The sequence below is a fragment of the Gracilinanus agilis genome, chromosome 3 (assembly GCF_016433145.1).
Source record: "Gracilinanus agilis isolate LMUSP501 chromosome 3, AgileGrace, whole genome shotgun sequence".
NCBI lineage: Eukaryota > Metazoa > Chordata > Mammalia > Didelphimorphia > Didelphidae > Gracilinanus > Gracilinanus agilis.
In genome coordinates, this window is record NC_058132.1 from 203,590,024 (window position 1) to 203,608,627 (window position 18,604).

Consider the following 18,604-nt stretch of genomic DNA (forward strand, 5'->3'; position numbering starts at 1 on the left):
AGAGGAGCGGGAAGGGTTAGGCAAGGGGGGTGAAGTGAGTTGCCCAGGAAGTATTTGAGGCTATATTCGAGCCCAGAACCTCCTGTCTCCAGGCCTGGTGCACGCACGCGCGCACACACACACACACGCACACACACACACACACACACACACACACACACACACACACACACACACACACACACACGTCCTGACCAAAGGCGGGGAAGATAGATCATGACCCATTGGGGGCATGGCCGTGCACATAGTAGGTATTTAATAACAGAACCGAATCGACCAAGCAGGACCTAGGCTCTTCTTCCCTAGAAGTTCCAGTAAGTAGGAGAGCCCCTGGGGGGGCCCTTGGGGAGAGCAAACTGGACTCTGCTTCAGGGACCCAGGAATCCCTGGTTTCTGTGTGCCCTCCCTTCCTTGCCTCCCATGTCCCATGTTTTGGAATCTACAAATGTTTTGAAAGCCCATGTCTGTGCCTTTCTCTCCTCTTGTGCCCTCTGTGTCTCCTTTCTGCCCACCCCCATCCTCTGTCCGGCTGCCCCCGTGCCAGGCCAGTCACTTCCTGCAGAGCCCCTGCCTCTCGACGACACAGCAGGTAGAGCGGTGGGCACTGTGGGCATTGCTTCTGGCCCAGCGATTCCTCCCTTCCCCATGGCAGCTGCATGACGGCAGACCTCCCACCCTGTCCAGGCCCCGTGCCAGAGCCCTTGGCTCCTGGGGCCGATGGCTCTCATGCTTAGCTGTTTTGGGGCCCTGGCCTTTGTGGGTAGTGGAAGTAGCCTCTACCCCGAATTCTTGGGGGCATCGGGCCTCTCTCCTGTCTTCTCAAGTCTGGCCCCTGTGTCTGTCCCCCGTCTCTTACCCTTTCCGTCCTTTTCCATCCTGGCTGCTGTTGCAGGGCCTGAGTGAGGCCCGACTGGCAAACCAGGGAGCCTGCCTGTGACTGGCATTGCTTTCCAAGGGGGTGTGATGCATGTGCTCTCCCAGCCTCCCTGTCTCCTGGCTGCAAGATGGAAAAGGCTGGCCCACCACTGGCCACAGGGAGGGCCTGTGGGATGGATCCTGAGCATTGTGGAGGCAAGAGGCGGGCAGGAGGCTGGGGGAGCTGGAAGCACTGAGCTAGCTGCTGGGTGTCTGAAGCATCCTGAGGGAGGGCACCCTGCGGGGAAGCGCCAGGGCCAGCCGCCGCACTGTTGAGCTCCGTCCCCCGGGGGCCCCCTCCAGGGATCCCACCGCATTTCTCCGGGGAGCTGACTGTTGGCTCCCCTCTGGGCGCTGTGCCCACCGTGACGTCCTCTCCCCTGTGCAGGGCAGCAGGTGATTGAGGAGCAGAGGCGGCGGCTGGCCGAGCTCAAACAGAAGGCCGCGGCAGAGGCCCAGTGCCAGTGGGAGGCCTTGCACGGGGCGGCCCTCTACCCCCCGGCCTCCGCGGGCTTCCCCCCTCTCATGCACCACTCCATCCTGCATCACCTGCCGGCCAGCCGGGATCGGGCAGAGGAGGGGGAGCACGCCTACGACACGCTGAGCCTGGAGAGCTCGGACAGCATGGAGACCAGCATCTCCACCGGGGGCAACTCGGCCTGCTCTCCGGACAACATGTCCAGGTAATGCCTGCTGCGGCCACTGCCCCCGGGGCCCTCCCCAGCGCCTGGCCCCTCCCGTGGTGGGCCTACCTCTCCTTTCCCCCCCTCAGTGCCAGCGGAATGGACATGGGGAAGATTGAGGAGATGGAGAAGATGCTCAAGGAAGCCCATGCTGAGAAGAGTCGGCTCATAGAATCTAGGGTGAGCCCCATGGGGGAAGTGGGCCGGATTGGGAGTGAGGGGGCTGGGCCTGCAGGCAGGAAGTCCTGAGTTCAAATCTAACCTCAGACACTTACTAGCTGTGGGGCTCCAGGCAAGTCACTTAACTCCTGTTTACCTCAGGTTCCCCTTCTATAAAATGGGGATAATAAAGTACTTAGAATGGTGCCTAGCATAGGGCAGGTTTAATAAATGTTTGTTATCTTCCTTCCTGTTCCCCTATATCCTTGCTTCCTGGGTGGAACGTGCAGGTGATTGGACAAAATTAACAATCTCTTTTCTGTGTATGAAAAAGAAGGCAAAACCTTCCTCCCTGCTTTGGAGAGGTGGGAAACTACAGGCATAGAAGGGCTCAAGGACCATAAAAAGGGGTTGATTTTTGGTTTTGCCAAACTTTTTTTCTCTTTGCCACAAGGGAAGCCTCTCTAGGATGGGGACAAGAGAAGAAATTCAGAATTCCAGAAAGTATTCAGAAATGAAGGTGAAATAAAAACAAAAAATAGAGCGATCAAACAAAATTAAGAACTAAAGGTCACATGAATGGGTCCACGAGTAATTCGGTCCGGCTCTAGGAGTCCTGAGGAGGGACGTGGCCAGGAGCTGGGGTGGTTAGGAAACCTGTGTGGAGGCAGGTCGACCTTGGGGCAGGGATGCCACCTTTTGCCAGCCCAGTCACAGAGGGGGCTCTGTACTCTGCTTCAGAAATCTGGGCAAATTGAATAATGAGTCAAATATTTATTAAGCACCTCCTGTGTACGAGGCCCTGTGTGACATGTTAGAGAGGGAGGGAGAGAATTCAAAGATAAAGAGGCCAAGAGCCCTCCCCTCCTGGAGAGGATGTCTGTTAGACCAAAGTAAGTTACCTGCACAAATAACTGTGGTGATAGCCAAAATTCTTGCATCCAGGGCAAATTTATTTGAAGGAGGAGCATGGAGAACACGAATCCAGGTGCAGGCATGCTGGGAAGGGGCCTGCACATCCTTCAGCCTCTTGTCCCCTTCTTCCGTGTTTGGGAGAAGAGAGGGATAGAACCCTCGGGGTGGAGTGACCAGGGTCAGTCATGCTATGTTGGCCCAGCCCAACAGAGAACTGATAGACGACGTGTGTGACCACAGTTTCCAGAGGAAGCATGCCCTCCCCTGAGGAGGAAATGTGGCCCTTCCCTTCCCACGTCACCCCAGAGTCTGCCTCCTGGGGCCATCTTGGTTGCCTGATGCTAGCAATGACTATGGTCATATTTCCTTTTTTGTAGTTTGCAAAATATTTTTCTTAAGAGCTCTGTCAGATGCAAGTGATATTATCCCCATTTTACAGATGAGGAAATAGAATCTTTGATTTGAGAATTGATTTGCCCAGGGTTATAGAACAAATAAGTATCAGAGCTGGGATTTGAACCTGGGTCTTTTGTTGTGATATGTCCTAAAAGAAATAGAAAAGGCAGGGAATGAGAGTTGAGAGGAAGGATAGTTAAACTGATTTGTCGGGAAGGTTGTGAAACTCAAGAGGCAGATGGTGGGTGGGGACCTCACCCTCCTTCCTTCTCCCCACTGAGGACACAGGAACGGGAGATGGAGCTACGGCGGCAGGCCCTGGAGGAGGAGCGGAGGAGGCGGGAGCAGGTGGAAAGGCAGCTCCAGAGTGAGAGTGCCCGGAGGCAGCAGCTGGTGGAGAAGGAGGTCAAGATGAGGGAAAAGCACTTTTCCCAGGTGTGTGGGCACTGGGCCCGGGAGACAGTCCCAGAGAGGGAGGACCCGGGACATCTCGCTGGTGAGCCAGAGATGGGGGTCTGGCGGCCCGTGGGCGTGTGCGCACATATCCGGAGATGCCCTTGTGTTCACATACACGCAGTCACTCGAGGCACTGCGTAAGGGATAGCAGCTGAGCCTGGGATTTCAGAGGGGTAGCAACGGGCAGTGAGGTGGCACAGTGTATGGAGCGCTGGGCTTGGAATTAGACTTCTCTCCTTGAGTTCAAATCTGGCTTCAGACAGTGACCAGCTGTGTGATCCCTGGGCAGCTCACTTAATCCTGCTTGCCTCAGTTTCCTTATCTGTAAAATAAGCTGGAAAAGGAAATGAATAACCACTCCAGGATCTGCCCAGAAAACCCCAAATGGGGTAATGAAGAGTCAGACTGAAAAATAGCAACTGAAAACCGAACAGACTCCTTTGACCATTGTAGGTTGATACTTTTTCTACAATTTAGTCTTAGAAAGTTCCCTACAGCCCTGAGAAATTAAATGACTTGTCTAGAGTCACACAGCCCTTACATGTTAGAGGCAGACTCGAACTCAGTTCTTCCTGAATTTCAAGACACCTCTCTATCCACATTGTGGCCTTCTCAGACCATAAGACATGCTTTTGTTTAGGAGAAATCTTCCATCAATTTTTCCATATCTCCTAGGCGAATGTGGTATTTCATGTCCCTTGAGGGAAGAAGGAAAGGTTTGAGTTTCTTCTCCCAATCTCCTGGGACATGGGATCTACTAAAGTTTAGACCAGGAGCTAGGAGTCCCAGATCCCCCTTTTCCTATGGAATGAGGCACAGAGACCATAAGGCGATATAGTAGAAAGAGTGCTGGGCTTGGAGTCAGGAAGACCTGAGTTCAAATCCAGCCTCAGCCACTTCCTAGCTGTGTGACAAGTCACTTCACCTTACTATTTGCCTCAAAATACATAAATAAAATTCAGGTACAGGTATAGTCTGACCAGAGCTAGAAGACTGTGTTCATTTTTGTGGACAAAATTTTAAGAGGGCCTCTGTCAAGCTGCCACCCATCCAGAACCGTGACAGGAGATTCTATTAAAGAAACTGGGGCTATTTAGCTTGGAGAAGAAAGGACTTGGGGGATAGGCGATAACTAGCTTTCTCCACGGATTTGGAAAGCTGTCATATAGAAATAGGATTAGATTTGTTCTGTGTGGCTTCAGAAGGGAGAATGAGGAGCCACAGGCATATGGTGGGTGGAGAGAGAGCTGGCATTAGGCAGAAGGTCTATGTTCCTATCCTATCTATGATATATATACTGGCAAATCACTTCCTAACAAGAGTTATTTAAGTAGTGAGTCCCCTATTATTGGAAATATTCAGACAGAGTAGAGGTGGTCACCCTTCAGGGATGGCATAGTGGAGAGTCATCAGTGGGTTCAGAAGGTTGAATCAAATAACCCTCAAGTTTTCTTCTAACTTTATGATTTTTCCTTTCTTTTATTATCTTGTGGACTTTGCTTAGGAGATGACTCCTTTGAATTTTCTGAGCTAAATTGTCAAGTTTGAGAACTAGCTAGGAAACTGTTTATTTTAAAACTTAATGTTGAAAATCTTTCTAAAATGTGCATCTGCTTTTCCTGCCTTAGTAAGCAGAGTGTGCTGAATAGAGGGTCCTTGCAGGGCTTAAGGGTGCCTCTTCTGAATGTCAGAGAGGGCTGTGCTGTAGCTGCTGGTCCTGTAGGAAATAGTGATGAATCATTGCTGACTTCAGGGCAAATCCTAAGAATTGCTAGGTTTCGTAAAATAGAAGGCCCTGATCTCAGCTCATCTGTTGTCATCGTTTGCATTTCTCCTTGGGTAGAGATTGTTCAAAAAAGAAAAATCCAGCCAAGAATATAAATTCAAACCTTAGAATGTTAGTGCTGGAAAGAGCCTTGTAAATGATCTACACTAAAGAGGTTTATTCCCCAGATGAGGGAACAGAAGTGAAGCGGTTAGCGGGGTTCTGTTTAATCACAGTTTTCCTGCCCTACTTTGAGTGAGGAACAGCTTCAAGTAGATAAGTACAGAAATCACATTAGAAAAACTGTGGGTTTCTGTATTCTGCCCATTGTTCCACAGTGGTTTAGGACTCTCCTTTTATCTTTCCTTTTAGCTTTAGGAGTGATGGAAAGAGGAAAGAAAGGGTAGGGATGGTTGAATGCTCATCACAAGTGGAGAAGTGAAGACCCAAGAGGTTCTGTCACTTATTGTCTGTCGTTAGACCCTGTCTTCTGTCCTAGTACAGTTCTAAGACAGAGCAGTGGCAAGGGCTAGGCGATCAGGGTTAAGTGACTTGCCCAGGACTTTCTGAAGCCGTATTTGAACCCAGGACCTCCTGACTCCAGGCCTGGCTCTCTGGCCACTGTGCCACCCAGCTGCCCCTCGGTAGCTTCTCTGAGGTCACACTGCAAGTCAGGGACGGAGCCAGGACAAATATCCGTAAAGCCTTCACGATCCACTCAAAGGCTTGTGAGGGCTAGGAGGGTCCTCTTGAGGTGGCCTGGGAGAGGACCACGGAGGCTGCTTGAGAATTTTGGCCTGTGAAGGAAGAAGAGGTTCCCCAAGTCGGGTCACAGCAGGGAGTGAGGAGGCGTCCCTGAGGGCCTCCCCTTCCCCCTCTTCTCCCACAGGCGAGGCCCCTCACCCGATACCTGCCCATCCGGAAGGAGGACTTTGACCTGAAGACGCACATCGAATCCTCGGGCCACGGGGTAGACACCTGCTTGCACGTGGTGCTGAGCAGCAAGGTAGGTGTGCGAGCGGGGAGACCGCCCCCGCTGCTGGCCCAGGCCCAGATCCCGGGCCGCCTCTGGCCACGGCCCCTGCTGGGGTCCGGACGGGCCTCGGCGTGCAGCCGCGCGGGCATCCAAAGGGGGAAGCCGTCGGGCCGCCGCCGGCCGGAGCCGGCAGGGATTCCGCGGTCCCGGAAGACTTTGGAGGCGCGGCCCGTCCGCCATCAGGCTTCCGCCACTGAGATGCCCTCCACCCTGCCGCCGGCCCTCTCCTCTGGTCCTTTTTAAAAAGCCAAGGAGCTTCGGATCTGGCCTCAGACACTCCCCAGCGGGGGGACCCTGGCCAGTCCCGTCACCCCGTGCCCTGCCCGCTCTGGTGCCTCGGCGTCACCGCGCAGTCCTCATCCGGAGACGGGAGGGGAGAGCTAAGAAGGAAGCAGGGCTGGGCGCGGCTGAGGCCTTCTTTCGTCTTGCCTTCTTACCAGGTCTGCCGGGGCTATCTGGTCAAGATGGGGGGCAAGATAAAGTCCTGGAAGAAGCGTTGGTTTGTCTTTGACCGGCTCAAGCGCACCCTCTCCTACTACGCCGGTGAGTCCTGCCCCTGGCCACGGCCTCTCCTCCGGCCGCTCCACCCCGGGGCGCCGGGCACGTCTGGGAACCGGACTGCTCTGTCACCCCGGAAGTCAGCTTCTTCGCTATAATAACAGCAGCTAACCCATGGAGGCAGCTGGGCGGCTCCGTGGCTAGAGACAGGGAAGTCCTGGGTTCAAATCTGGCCTCAGACACGTCTGCCTAGCCCTCGCTGCTCTTCTGCCTTGGAAATAATACACAGTATCAATTCTAAGAAGGAAAGTAAGGATTTAAAAAACAAAAACATTTATAGCACTTACTATGTGCCGGGCCCGGTGCCAAGCACTTCACAGATAGGGGAGGTCAGCTGCCGTTATTATCCCCATTTTACAGATGAGGAAACTGAAGCAAACGGTGCTCAGGTGACTTGCCGAGCATCACACGGTCGTTTTTTGAGCCTGGATTTGTACCCAGCTCTTTTGTGACTCGAGGCCCAGGGCTCCATCCAGGGTACCCCCCAGCTGCCCGGGTGGACCTGGGTTTGAATTCTACCTCAGTACTCTCTAGCTCTGTGACCCTGGGCCAGTCAGTTCACGTCACTGAGCCTCGTTTTGTGAGCTGCGAAATGAGGACAATGACCTACATTTCCCAATTCCTCCCCTCCACCCTAACCACCCCTATAACAAAGAATTGGAGAAGGAAAAAACAAGTCAGCAAAACTAACCAAAGCATCAAAAAAGGACCCTGTTAGCTGCAGTATTCCACAGCCGTAGCCCACCAGCTCCACCGAGAATGGCCAGAGCCATTCTCTTCTGGCTCTTCTTTGGGCCAAACCGGCTCATTCTTTCACCACATTCAGCTTCAGTGTCTCATTGCTGTTGGAGCAGCTGAAATCTTGCTCTCATCCACTGAAGTTTGCTGACGTGGTCATCATTTTGGCTAAACGCTTCTAAGAGTGATCAGACGTGGGGGCGGCTGGGTGGCTCAGGAGATGGAAAGCCAGACTTAGAGACGGGAGGTCCCGGGTTCAAATGTGACCTCAGACACTTCTAGCTGTGTGCCTGGGCAAGTCCCTTCACCCCTATGGCACAGGCCTTACTGCTCTTCGCCGTGAGCCGTTACACAGTATTGCCTCTAAGAAGGAAGGGAAGGGTCTTTTACCAAGGAAAAGAAGCCATCAGACACTTAGCTGCCGGCTTAATCCTTTGTGGGCCTGGGCCTGGGCTCAGCCCTCGTCATACTAAGCTTCTCCCTTCAAATTCCAGTTTCTTTGTCTGAAAAGTGAGGAGGTTGAACCAAACGATGTTTCCAGGTTCCTCCTAGATTTAAAAACTATGATTTTGACAACATGGTCTTTTTTTTTTTTTTTTTAACATTCTTCTTGGCTTCAACTGGGTCCCAGAAATGGTGTTCCTGGCATTCTGACATTCAGACAAATGGCAAGTTACTCCTTTTCCCCTCCTTCCTCACTTAATTAAAAAAGAATTAAATTAAAAATTAAATTAAAAAATTAAAATTAATTAATATTAAGAAACCAGAACATTACAGATTACCCCAATGGGTGCAGAACTGAAGTTCTGCATGCTCACTAGAGATTCTCTCTTGTTTTAAAATTTAAACCCTTATTTTCCATCTTAGACTGAGTCCTATGTACTGGTTCCAAAGCAGAAGAATGGTAAGGGCTAGGTAATGGGGGTTAAGTGACTTGCCCAGGGCCACACAGCTAGGATGTGTCTGAGGCCGGATTTGAACCCAGGACCTCTGGTCTCTAGGCCTGGCTCTCAGTCCACTGAGCTACCCAGCTGCTCCTGGGGATTCTCTTCTTAACTGGGTAAGTCATTTAACTTCTGTGCTCTTCAGTTCCCCCAAATGTAAAATGGGGAATGATAATAACTAACATTTATTTTTGCTTTAAAGCTTGAAAAACAATTTTTATAAATTATCTCATTTGTGCCTCACCATAACCCTATAATTTGTTGTTATGCAGTTTCAGTCATGTCGGGCTCTTTGTGACGAGGTGCTATTATTAGCTCTATTTTACAGGTGAGGAAAACTGAGGCTAAGAGCAGTAAAGCAATTTGCCCAGGGTCGAACACCTAGTAAATCTGTGAAGCAAGGTTCAAACCCAGGAATCCCAAATGTGTGACATTCTGTCTCCTCTGCCGAATGACTGCCTTCTTATGTTCCTTACTTCACAGGTGTGGAGACGAGAGGACTTGATCCTGTGACACAAATATCAGCTATTATTCATTTCTTAAGCCCCTACCTTCCAGAGAAGGGGTCAGAGGAGAGGCAAGGCTTGTCTCCCATGCACAGATAAGGAAACTGAGGCTCTAGAGGTCGCTGCGAGGCAGGGCAGGAATGGCCGGCAGAGCCCTGGGCTTCCTGCCTCTCCGCTCCTCCCGGGGCTCCGGGGTCCCCAAGCTTCAGTCCCGTCTCTCTCTCTCTCCACAGACAAGCATGAGACGAAGCTCAAGGGGGTCATCTATTTCCAGGCCATCGAGGAGGTCTACTACGACCACCTTCGAAGTGCTGCCAAGGTGAGGGCAGAAGGCGGTCCTCTGAGGTCCCTGACCCTCCGGGGAGCCCGAGGCCAGCATCCTGGAGGTGGGCGGAGGTAGCCAGAGGAGGGCCGGGCAGCTATCAGGAAGGGCTCAGGAATCCCAGGCTCCGACTTCTTCCGTGGCTCTCGCTGACGTGTTTTCCTTTCTTTCCCTCACTCCCTGACCCCTCCCCAGAAGAGATTTTTCAGCTTCAGCCTGGTGACTGAGGTACCCCCGCATTCCAACCCCAAGTCCTTTCATCAGTGCTGCCCCTGCCTTCCCCCCGACTGGGGCACTGGTCTCCCCCCAGAGCCCTGCTCCCCCAGCCTTGCAGCGGATGTCAGAGTGGCCGGGGAGAGGCGGGCAAGCCGGCGGTGCCACCCAGACTGGCACACGAGGGGTGGCCATTCCCAGAGACTCCTCCGCCCCCCGCGGCGCCTCGTGCTACTCCTCTGGGATGGCTGCCCGGTGCAGTTTGGGGGTAGCACGAAGGAGTGAGTGAGGCTGTCTCCTAGGAGGCCATCATTTGAGAGGGTGGGCGGGAAGCCAAAAGCTGGGGAAAGGAACACAGAACCTCCTCGCCTCTTTGGATGGAGGTGTGCCAGCAGCGGGGCCAAGTGCCCTGGCCAGGGTGCAGAGCCTTCACCCCGGCCTGAGCCTGCTCCCACGCTAGGAGCCTTCACCCCGGCCTGAGCCTGCTCCCACGCTAGGAGCCTTCACCCTAGCTTGAGCCTGCTACCACGCTAATCCTCCCGCTCCTAACGTCCTGACTTTCTTGTTTCCCAGCTATCTCAGAGTGTCTAACCCGGGTTCTGGATCCTTTCTGCGTGTGGGTGTGAGCAGTGGGTGGACGGGCTACTTGGCTCTGGCTTTTCTGTCTAGGAGCCTTTCCCCGAGGGGGAGAACTCTCCTTCTCTGATCTCTCCTTCTCTGATCTTCCTTGTCTCTGATTCTCGGAGCTTTCTCTTTGGGGGGGGAGCAGAGGAGGAGTGCCTGGATCTGCCCAGGAAGAAGCTCTGAGGATGGGCCAGACAGAGATCAGGAAAGGAGAGTTGGGGGTGCTGAGCCTGGCACTGGGTGGGGATTTCTGACCACACAGGCCACGGGGTGGCAGGGCATGTGCCAGGCCTGGATTGCGCCTGCCCGGTGCCATGGGCTCAGCCTTCGAGCCCAAGTGCCTTCACAAAGGCAGAATCTTCAGATGGGGAGGGGGCTGACCGAGGGGGCCTGGTCTCAGACTCTCCTGCTTCCTTCCTTCTAGAGTCCCAATCCAGCCCTCACCTTCTGCGTCAAGACCCATGACAGGCTGTACTACATGGTAGCGCCTTCCCCGGAGGCCATGCGCATCTGGATGGATGTCATCGTCACTGGTGCTGAGGGCTATACCCAGTTCATGAATTGACCCGGAGGTGATGGGGTCATCCCCTGTGGTCCTCTCCAGAAGGGAAGAGTCCCAACCAGCCATCTGCCCCTCCTCAGCCCACCCCACAGCTCCGTGTTCGAGGGGAGGCTTCTAGAAATCCCCAGGGAGGGGAGAGCTTGAATCTGAAGGTTTTTATAAGACACTTGGTTAACCTCCAACAAGCTTCTCACCCCTTCAAGATTCAGGGCTGTGGGCTTCCCGGGTGCCGGCTAGGAGGGGAAGTAGGGGTGTGGGGGTGTCCTCCTTGGGTCTCCGGCACTTGCCGTCGCCCCTCAGGAGCCCTCCCAGGAACAGATCGGGCTGAGGGCCATGGAGATGGGCCTGTGCTGGCTGGCACCTGGGACCGAAGAGGCTCTGAGCTTGGGGTGAGGGTCCCTGTGTCTCCCTGGCCCCTTTTCTCGTTTGGAAAGGATAAGCTTAAGGTACCAGAATCTGCCAAAGATCCCCTCTTCATCTCAGCCCCCTTCCCAGGGGCCTTGAGGGCTGAGCGCAGCCACATCCTGGAGGAAGTAAAAGGGGCAGGGGCTCTAGTTCCCAAGACCCCCTGGTCTCTCTCCTCTCCCTTCCCCAGCTTATTTTTTATGATTTTTGTTCACGACAGAGGAAGTGGTACCATTTCTGTGGTCACAGCCCCATCTCCAGCAATTCAGAGCCATGCTTATTCCATAGTTGTGTCCCTCCACCCCATTCCCAGCATTGCTTTCTCCTCAACCCCCATGGCTCTGGGCCCCTCTTTTGGGCCGTACCCCCTAGTCTTCCCAAGGCTCCTTGCTCATGGTTTCTTTACTCTAAGGCCCTTGGACATCTCACACTGGGGAGAGGGGACCTGACCACCCTTTCTCTCTCCCCTACTCCATTCTCTTACCACCAGGCCCCAATGCACTAGCCCTGCCTGGCCCTAGGTCTGGGCCCCTTCCCCCTCCGCTCGTGCCTTGACTAGAGCCAGAGGTTGCCAGGGTCTAGGGGTATGGAGACCCAAAAAGGAGGCACAGGGGCTGGGGTAAGTCATGAAGCATGTCTTGGGGCACATCCTTGCCCTAGGAAGGTTCTGTCTCTTTAGATTGTTTTCCTAGGAGGAGAGGAGTTCATTAATGCCCATCCTCACCCCCACTTCTAGGAAGAGAAAAGCAGCCCCCAAGGTGGAAAGAACCAGTGAGGGGGGGATGAACTGTGCACCCCCACCCCCTCACCAGCTGTCTGTTCCTACCCATGTTGGCCTCAGGAATGTGGCAGGGAATACCAGGCTCCCACCCATGCTGGTCCTAGCCCTTTAGGCCTTAACACTAATCCCCTTCTCCTGTCCAGATCTTCTTCCCTTCCTGCCTTTCTTCCCCATGTGCTTGAGGCCCGAGTTGCCTGGGTGCAGGCTGGGGTTGATTGATGGGTTTTTCCCCAGTATTTGTAAGCAGTTCAGCAAAAATAATAAACCATTTGAAATAATCAGCTGAAGGGCCTGATTTTGGGAGGTGGGGAGAGGGAAGAGTGGTGACAGGGGAGGTGATCCTCATGGCACACAATATGGCCCTTCAATGGATTCTCAGGCTCTGAAGTGACTTGGTTTACCCTCCCGTGCCTTGGACAATCTCCGTCCTCAACCACTCTAGTCCAAGGCCTCTACTCCAACTCTGGGCCTTCAGAAACAGACAATTAGTGACGGACCTGGAGCTCGGATGGCAAGGGAGGGACGGCTCATTGGAAACATAGACAGAAAAATGAAAGTCTCTGCCTGTGAAGGACTTGTAATCTACTGGAAGAATCACGTGCATTCCCCCAAGGAATACGTCCCCCTGGTGTCAGACAGTCCCAGGCTTAGCCCGTCCACGTCAGCAGAGCAAACCCAGGAGCAAAAGGGCCAAGAGCAGGCAGCTGGTACTGAACATCATGGATCCTGACCCAGAAGTCAGCCGGTCACCATATCGATTCAGGAATTTCAGGGCAACCCCATTGGTCCAGCCAAAGCCCTCCTGTGGGTAGGAGGAGGCAGAGGCAGTCAAGAGGAAGGGATGGCATTCCCCCATGAAAGCTCTCACCTGGTACAGGCCCATCTCTGTCACACACACCTTTCCTCTGGATCTCCATCTTAGAGCGCCGCCCCCATCCCTCTGCCAGTTCTGCCTCCCCCCGCCTCGACCTTGGGGGGCTGCACCATTACCTGCACTTCATACTCTCCTCCACCACCAGGCTCCCCAGAGTCAATGTTGATGTCATACTGGAAGAAAGAAGGAGGTTGGGACAATGGGCAGAAGATGGCCAAACGGCCTCCCCTCTCCCACCAGAGCAAACTGCCAACCCGAGGCTTGTGATTAGACTCTGTGGACAGTGACGAGGTGGAAAGAGGACAGTCATGAATTAAAGGCAGCTGTCCGTCCCCAAGCCTCTGAAGCCATCCCACGGTAACTCGGGGTTAGTTCCAGAAGGCTGCCATTATCCCTGTGCCCCCAAGGAATCAATCGTGTGACTTCCCACCCAACGATCCCGTAAGAGGAAGGACCCTCGACAGTAGGGGCTCTGGAGGGAGAAGGGACTTGGGGAGATCTTATTACCTTCTCATACATGGCTTTGTTTTTCTGATAGACAGCAAAATTGGTCCAGATCCAGTTCTGGGCCAGCTGAAAGGCCATGTCCTGAGCCCGGGTTGAGTTGGATTCTGCCAAGCCTGTCCCCAAAATCCCAACAGTCTTGATTGGTTCCCAGAACCCCTTCTCTCATCCCCAAGACCAACGCAGGAGTAGATGAGGATGGGAATGTTAAAAAAAGAATAGGGTCTGCCCTGGCAGGGCCAAGAAAGTATGTTGGGGGTAGGGGTGGTGGGAGCAGTTAGGTGGCTTAGAAGATAGAGTGCTAGGCCTGGGGTTGGGAAGTCCTGGGTTCCAATCTGGCCTCAGATTGTACAAGCCACCTAATCCTGATTGCCTAGCCCTTGCCCTTTTGTCTTAGAGTTATTACTAAGAAAGAAAGGATTTTTTTTTTAAAGGGGAAAAAAAGTAAGTATGCTAGGAATAGGGGAAGAGGTAAACTTGGCCTGAATTCACTCCTGATGGCCAAAGGGACAAGACCACAGCAGGAAGCAGGGCCGGAGGGCACTGGACCATCTGCCCACTGACCCCGGGCGTCCAACCTATTTTGTCTTTACTTGACTTTCCAGGGACAAAGAAGGATCAAGTCATCCAAGATCACCTTTACAGAACACTTTAATGTTTACATATACGCATTCATTTTATCCTCACTCCAATCCTAGGACGTAGGTGCTATTATGGTCCCCATCTTACTGATGAGGAACCGAAGCTTAGCAAGGTTCAATGATTTGCTAGGAAGTCTCCGAGGCAGGTTTTGAAATGAGGACTTCCTGACTCCTAATCCAAAGTTCTATCTATTTTACCAGAATTGGAGCTGGAAAGAACTATCTAGTACAGCCCCTCATTTTAGAGATGAGGAAACGGAGGCATAGAGAAATTAAGTGACCTGCAGTAACTTGGGTAGCAGCCCCAGAATCCACGCCGAGGGCCCATGATCCTGGACTGGAACTTACCTTGCGCTCCCTCCCATCTACCCCCTGTTGGAATGCTCTTTACCTTGGACAACCAGATCTTGAAGAGGGGCCCAAGCATTGGGAAAGTCCCACTGTTGGCCGCTTATCTGGAGGGATGTTGGAATGCCATGTTTATAGGTCAATATCTTGTTGTCCTGAAGGAATCAAAGACAATGGTGAGAATGTGGGAAGTCTTGGCTGGGTTTCCGGATACAGGAGACAGACCAGCCCCCCCGCCCCCCAAAGGGAGACTGGAAGGAACCTAGCTGAGGACAAACAGACCCCACCCCACCCATCCCATGCCTAGAGCCTTTCTTGGTTTGCCTGTTAGGCTCAGAGCTGCCCTCTGGTGGATGTAGGGATTCCATCAGGGTGGGAGACTCCAGGAAAGAAGCTGCCATGTGTTTGCCTTCTAACAATCTAAATCTAGGATTTAGAAACTGAGGTCCTGAGAGATCTCCTAATCCAATCCCATCATTTTATAAATGAGGAAAGTGAGACCCAGGGAAGAGATCAAACAAGAAGTCAGAGCCAGAGATGTTGTGGAATGTTAGGCAAGTCACCACCTCCCTGGGCCTCAGTTTCCTTATCTGTAAAACGAAGGAGGTTGGACTAGTTGGCTAAGGTTCCTTTCTGTTCTTGGTCGGTGACCCCATAATGTTTTGTAGTGCAGAAATCCAGCTTCCCAGTCTTCCAGATCCCTCCTTCTCACCTCTAGGTACTTTATATTCTTTATGGCTATGGCAGGATCAGAGAAGCAACCTGCCCAGAGTGGGCTGAGGTTGGTAGGGTAGAATCCATGGTTTTGTTGGCTGCTCTCTAAGTTAAAGTCAAACCAGCTGCCCAAGGTCTCATTCCACAGAAGAGCCTGCATGGCCACCTTGCGTTGAGCCTGGGCATCTTGATAGATCTTGGCCATTGGCATATTCCCTTTAAAGGAAGAGCAGAGTCAATTGAGGGTGGGTGGGGGTGATAAAAGGCCTGAGGGGCTTCTTGAACAGACCCAAGGATCCTGTGGATTTACATATTTCACACAGAAAGATGGAAGGGCTTAGACCGGCACAGGCGAAGGTTTTCAAGCCCAAATGCAAATTCCAGCTGCCTGTGAGCACCCTGCATTGCCCCAGAGAGTGGAGCAAGGAAGGGCTCACTTTGGGCAGCTGGATGGAGGGGCAGGACATGAAAAAATGTCTTCAGGCGCTGGGAAAGGGGGGTACAGAGCAGCTCCCCTGTGCCAGCCCAGAATGCGTGCCAATATTTCTCCAACGCAGGCTTAGACCCAACAAGAAAAGTCATTCAGGTGTTTGGTTCTGGATCTTAATTCTAGACAGTCTCCATGCCCCTAAATAAGACACATTGTAAGGGGGGGAAAAGGGTTTTTTTGGGTTCAATATATTAAAAGATGGTCGCCAGAGAATTGAACTATTATCAATCCTCAATTAAGAATAATCTCAAGTCAAAATTGACTTTTATGGAAGTTTATTTACAATTAAGAAGAGAGAGAGGAAATAAAGAAATAAGAATCTAACCCAGTAGATAATTTATTACGATCCTCTAATTAATCCAGGTAGATCTTAACCCTCAACCGAGAGTTAGAGGGCCAGAGGCCCGGAGGTGAATGGAGCAAACTTCATTCACAGAGTCTGCTAAAAGAAATTTCCTTTTTTTTTTAAACCCTTAACCTCTGTGTATTGGCTCCTAGGTGGAAGAGTGGTAAGGGTAGGCAATGGGGGTCAAGTGACTTGCCCAGGGTCATACAGCTGGGATGTGTCTGAGGCCAGATTTGAACTAGGACCTCCTGTCTCTAGGCCTGACTCTCAATCCACTGAGCTACCCAGCTGCCCCCTAAAAGAAATTTCTTAAGAGAAGTTCAGGAAGATTCAGTCTTTAAACTCACCACGTGGAATTCAAAGAAGATATTTAAAGCAGTCTCACCAGGGTCTCGGCATTCCAACACTCCTCCACAAACCAGAAGAGCTCCTTCAGCAGCAGCCCTTTTCCACCAAAGCCCTCTCACTCACTGAACTCCCTCTTTTTAAAGGGGTCATTTATGTGTCACTTCCTTTGCCTCCCTCCTAATTTGCATGTCCAATCACAATAGACGCTTCTCATAGTACTGCCTAGGGAGCAGTCAGTTGATTCTGATTCGTCACCCACTCTAGAACACGTGGGTTATAGACCACCCAAAAATGGAGATGTTGTCACCTGTGGTGATTAAATCTAAAGATGGGCAGTGTAGACTTAATCCAATTATCACAACATCCACTAGAGTTCCTTACCTAGTATGGAATAGAAGCTAGCCAGTAACCCCTCCGCCTGGCACAGGAAGGCATTTAGATCCACAGGTATGACCTGACTTGTTTTGATGTCAAGCAGATAGTTGCTGCCAATAAACCATCGGGAGGAGAAATCCCAGCCTGATTCAGCTCCAGCCTTCAGTTCTGCCCACAGGGACTCCCGGGCATCTGTGTGGGCAGAGGAGGGTAACTGAACTGGGAACAGATGGGTCAAAATTCTAGATGAGATAGATGCAGGCATGAGCCAGAGTGAAGGCATACAAGGGCAACATGGATGTAGAAGAGACGTCATCATGGCTGAGATTTGGGGCCAGAGAGTCAAATACTTCACCCAAGGAAGGAATCATTCTGGGCTATGTTTTCTCCATGCCTGATGCTGCTGTTATTTACCTTCTTCTGGTAGAAGTGCTGCCAATTCTTCATCCTTGCTGTAGGATTCCGGCCTATGGGAAAAGAGAAGGGCAACCTGCAGAAAGGGACGGGGGGCAGGTGGCGGACCAGGACTCAAGGAAGACTTCTCGGCTACAAGAATCATTAGAGGCCAAACAGGGAGGGTGCTCAGATTAGAGGGTGGCTCTGGGCCTGGGGTATTGTGTGGTTCCAATGAGATAATAGATGCAAAACACTTTGTGAACCTTAAAATGACAGTTTTATATAAATGATAGTTATTATTATTATTAGCCTCCAGTCTGGTGATGATTTGATTCCCTGAACCGTGTACTGTACTTCTTGTTGAACTCAAGCATTGTTTATAGAATTAAACAGAGGTGCGCTAGGTAAATGTTTAACAAGCAGGCTCTCAGGAGAAAAAAAAAAAGTACACATACAAACTTTTCAATTTAATCTGCAATTTTAACACTTAATCAACAAAATAATAGAATCAGCTCCGATTGGAAGTAATTGATGATTTCTGAGGTGTAAAGGCTCCTATTGAAATTTTAACCATTGCCTCTTGCACCCCAATTAGAGCTGGCTCCATCCCAGCCCTAGCCTGGGTCCACCATTAACTTGTCATGGGACCCTGGACTTTTAGCAGTGTCCAGAGTAAAGGAAGGAACGGTCCTACTCTGCCTGCCCTGCCTCGTTCGGCCCCCATCCTGGAGTCCTCTATTTAGTTCTCGGCACATTTTAAGGAAAGATGTTGGTGTGTGTAAAGAGGAGGGGGGCCAGGCTGGCGAGGGGACTTGAGCTCATGCTGGATGAGGGTTAATTGAAGGAACTGAGGTCATTTGGGCTGAAGAAAAGAAAACTTGGAAGTAGGGATAAAGGGAGAACACAGCAGCCGTCTGCAAGTCTTTGACGGGCTGTCATGTAGAAGAGACAATATCTGCTCTCTGGCCCCATCGGACACAACTAGAGCAATGGGTGTAAGTTATAAAAAAAAAACAATCTCAGGGAAAATACTGGAAAGAGTAGAGCTCTGTTAAGTGGAAGGGGTGCTCTTTGCACACAGGCTGGGCAGCCCCTTGTTTGGGGGTAGGAGTGTAGCGATTCTTGTTGAATCACCTTTGGGAGGAGCTTGCCCAGCTCCAAGATGCCCTGGCGCTCACCCACCTCTCAGAAGTCCTGGGAGGACCAAGAATCTCCTGGGCCTCCCGAGATGCCCCAAAAAGGCCTTTGGGAAGAACACTGATTGTTAGCATCAGGAAGGACTCTCGCCTCACCTGGGCCCCCCATAGGGTACATGGTAGCGATTCAGGGTGTAGTTTGCCCCCTTGTGGCTGATGTTGACACTTCTGTTATGTCTCCAGAACTCCAGCTCCTGGTGCAGGGTGCCAATGTTGTCCCTGAGTGGAAGAACCAGGCATCAGCACAGCCACTGCTCAGGAACTCTGGGCTATCTCCTCTTGTCCTTGAGCAATCCAATGCCTCTGTCTCTCCATCTCTCCACCTCTCCCTCCTTCTCTCTCCCTCCCTCCTTCTCCCTCCCTCCCTCCTTCTCCCTCCTTCTCTCTCCCTCCC

At 52.0% G+C, this 18,604-nt stretch overlaps 2 protein-coding genes across 3 annotated transcripts in view; one reads left to right on the forward strand and one right to left on the reverse strand.

Moving 5' to 3' along the window:
- Positions 1 to 12,256, forward strand: part of PHLDB1 (pleckstrin homology like domain family B member 1) — a 63,052-nt gene extending 50,796 nt beyond the window's left edge. The window contains exons 17-23 of the mRNA XM_044669610.1: positions 1,304 to 1,598; positions 1,688 to 1,778; positions 3,357 to 3,503; positions 6,179 to 6,295; positions 6,766 to 6,868; positions 9,305 to 9,390; positions 10,655 to 12,256. Coding sequence (XP_044525545.1) covers positions 1,304 to 1,598; positions 1,688 to 1,778; positions 3,357 to 3,503; positions 6,179 to 6,295; positions 6,766 to 6,868; positions 9,305 to 9,390; positions 10,655 to 10,795 — 980 coding nt within the window. The 3' untranslated portion in view covers positions 10,796 to 12,256. The remainder of the gene's footprint in view (positions 1 to 1,303; positions 1,599 to 1,687; positions 1,779 to 3,356; positions 3,504 to 6,178; positions 6,296 to 6,765; positions 6,869 to 9,304; positions 9,391 to 10,654) is intronic.
- A 273-nt stretch (positions 12,257 to 12,529) lies between these two features.
- TREH (trehalase) overlaps positions 12,530 to 18,604 on the reverse strand; it is a 14,448-nt gene continuing 8,373 nt past the window's right edge. For both annotated transcript variants that reach the window (XM_044669612.1, XM_044669611.1), the window contains 8 exons: positions 18,307 to 18,429; positions 17,033 to 17,085; positions 16,625 to 16,810; positions 15,058 to 15,275; positions 14,389 to 14,500; positions 13,360 to 13,472; positions 12,969 to 13,025; positions 12,530 to 12,780 (listed from right to left, as the gene is read on the reverse strand). In XM_044669612.1, coding sequence (XP_044525547.1) covers positions 12,640 to 12,780; positions 12,969 to 13,025; positions 13,360 to 13,472; positions 14,389 to 14,500; positions 15,058 to 15,275; positions 16,625 to 16,810; positions 17,033 to 17,085; positions 18,307 to 18,429 — 1,003 coding nt within the window. In that variant the 3' untranslated portion in view covers positions 12,530 to 12,639. The remainder of the gene's footprint in view (positions 12,781 to 12,968; positions 13,026 to 13,359; positions 13,473 to 14,388; positions 14,501 to 15,057; positions 15,276 to 16,624; positions 16,811 to 17,032; positions 17,086 to 18,306; positions 18,430 to 18,604) is intronic.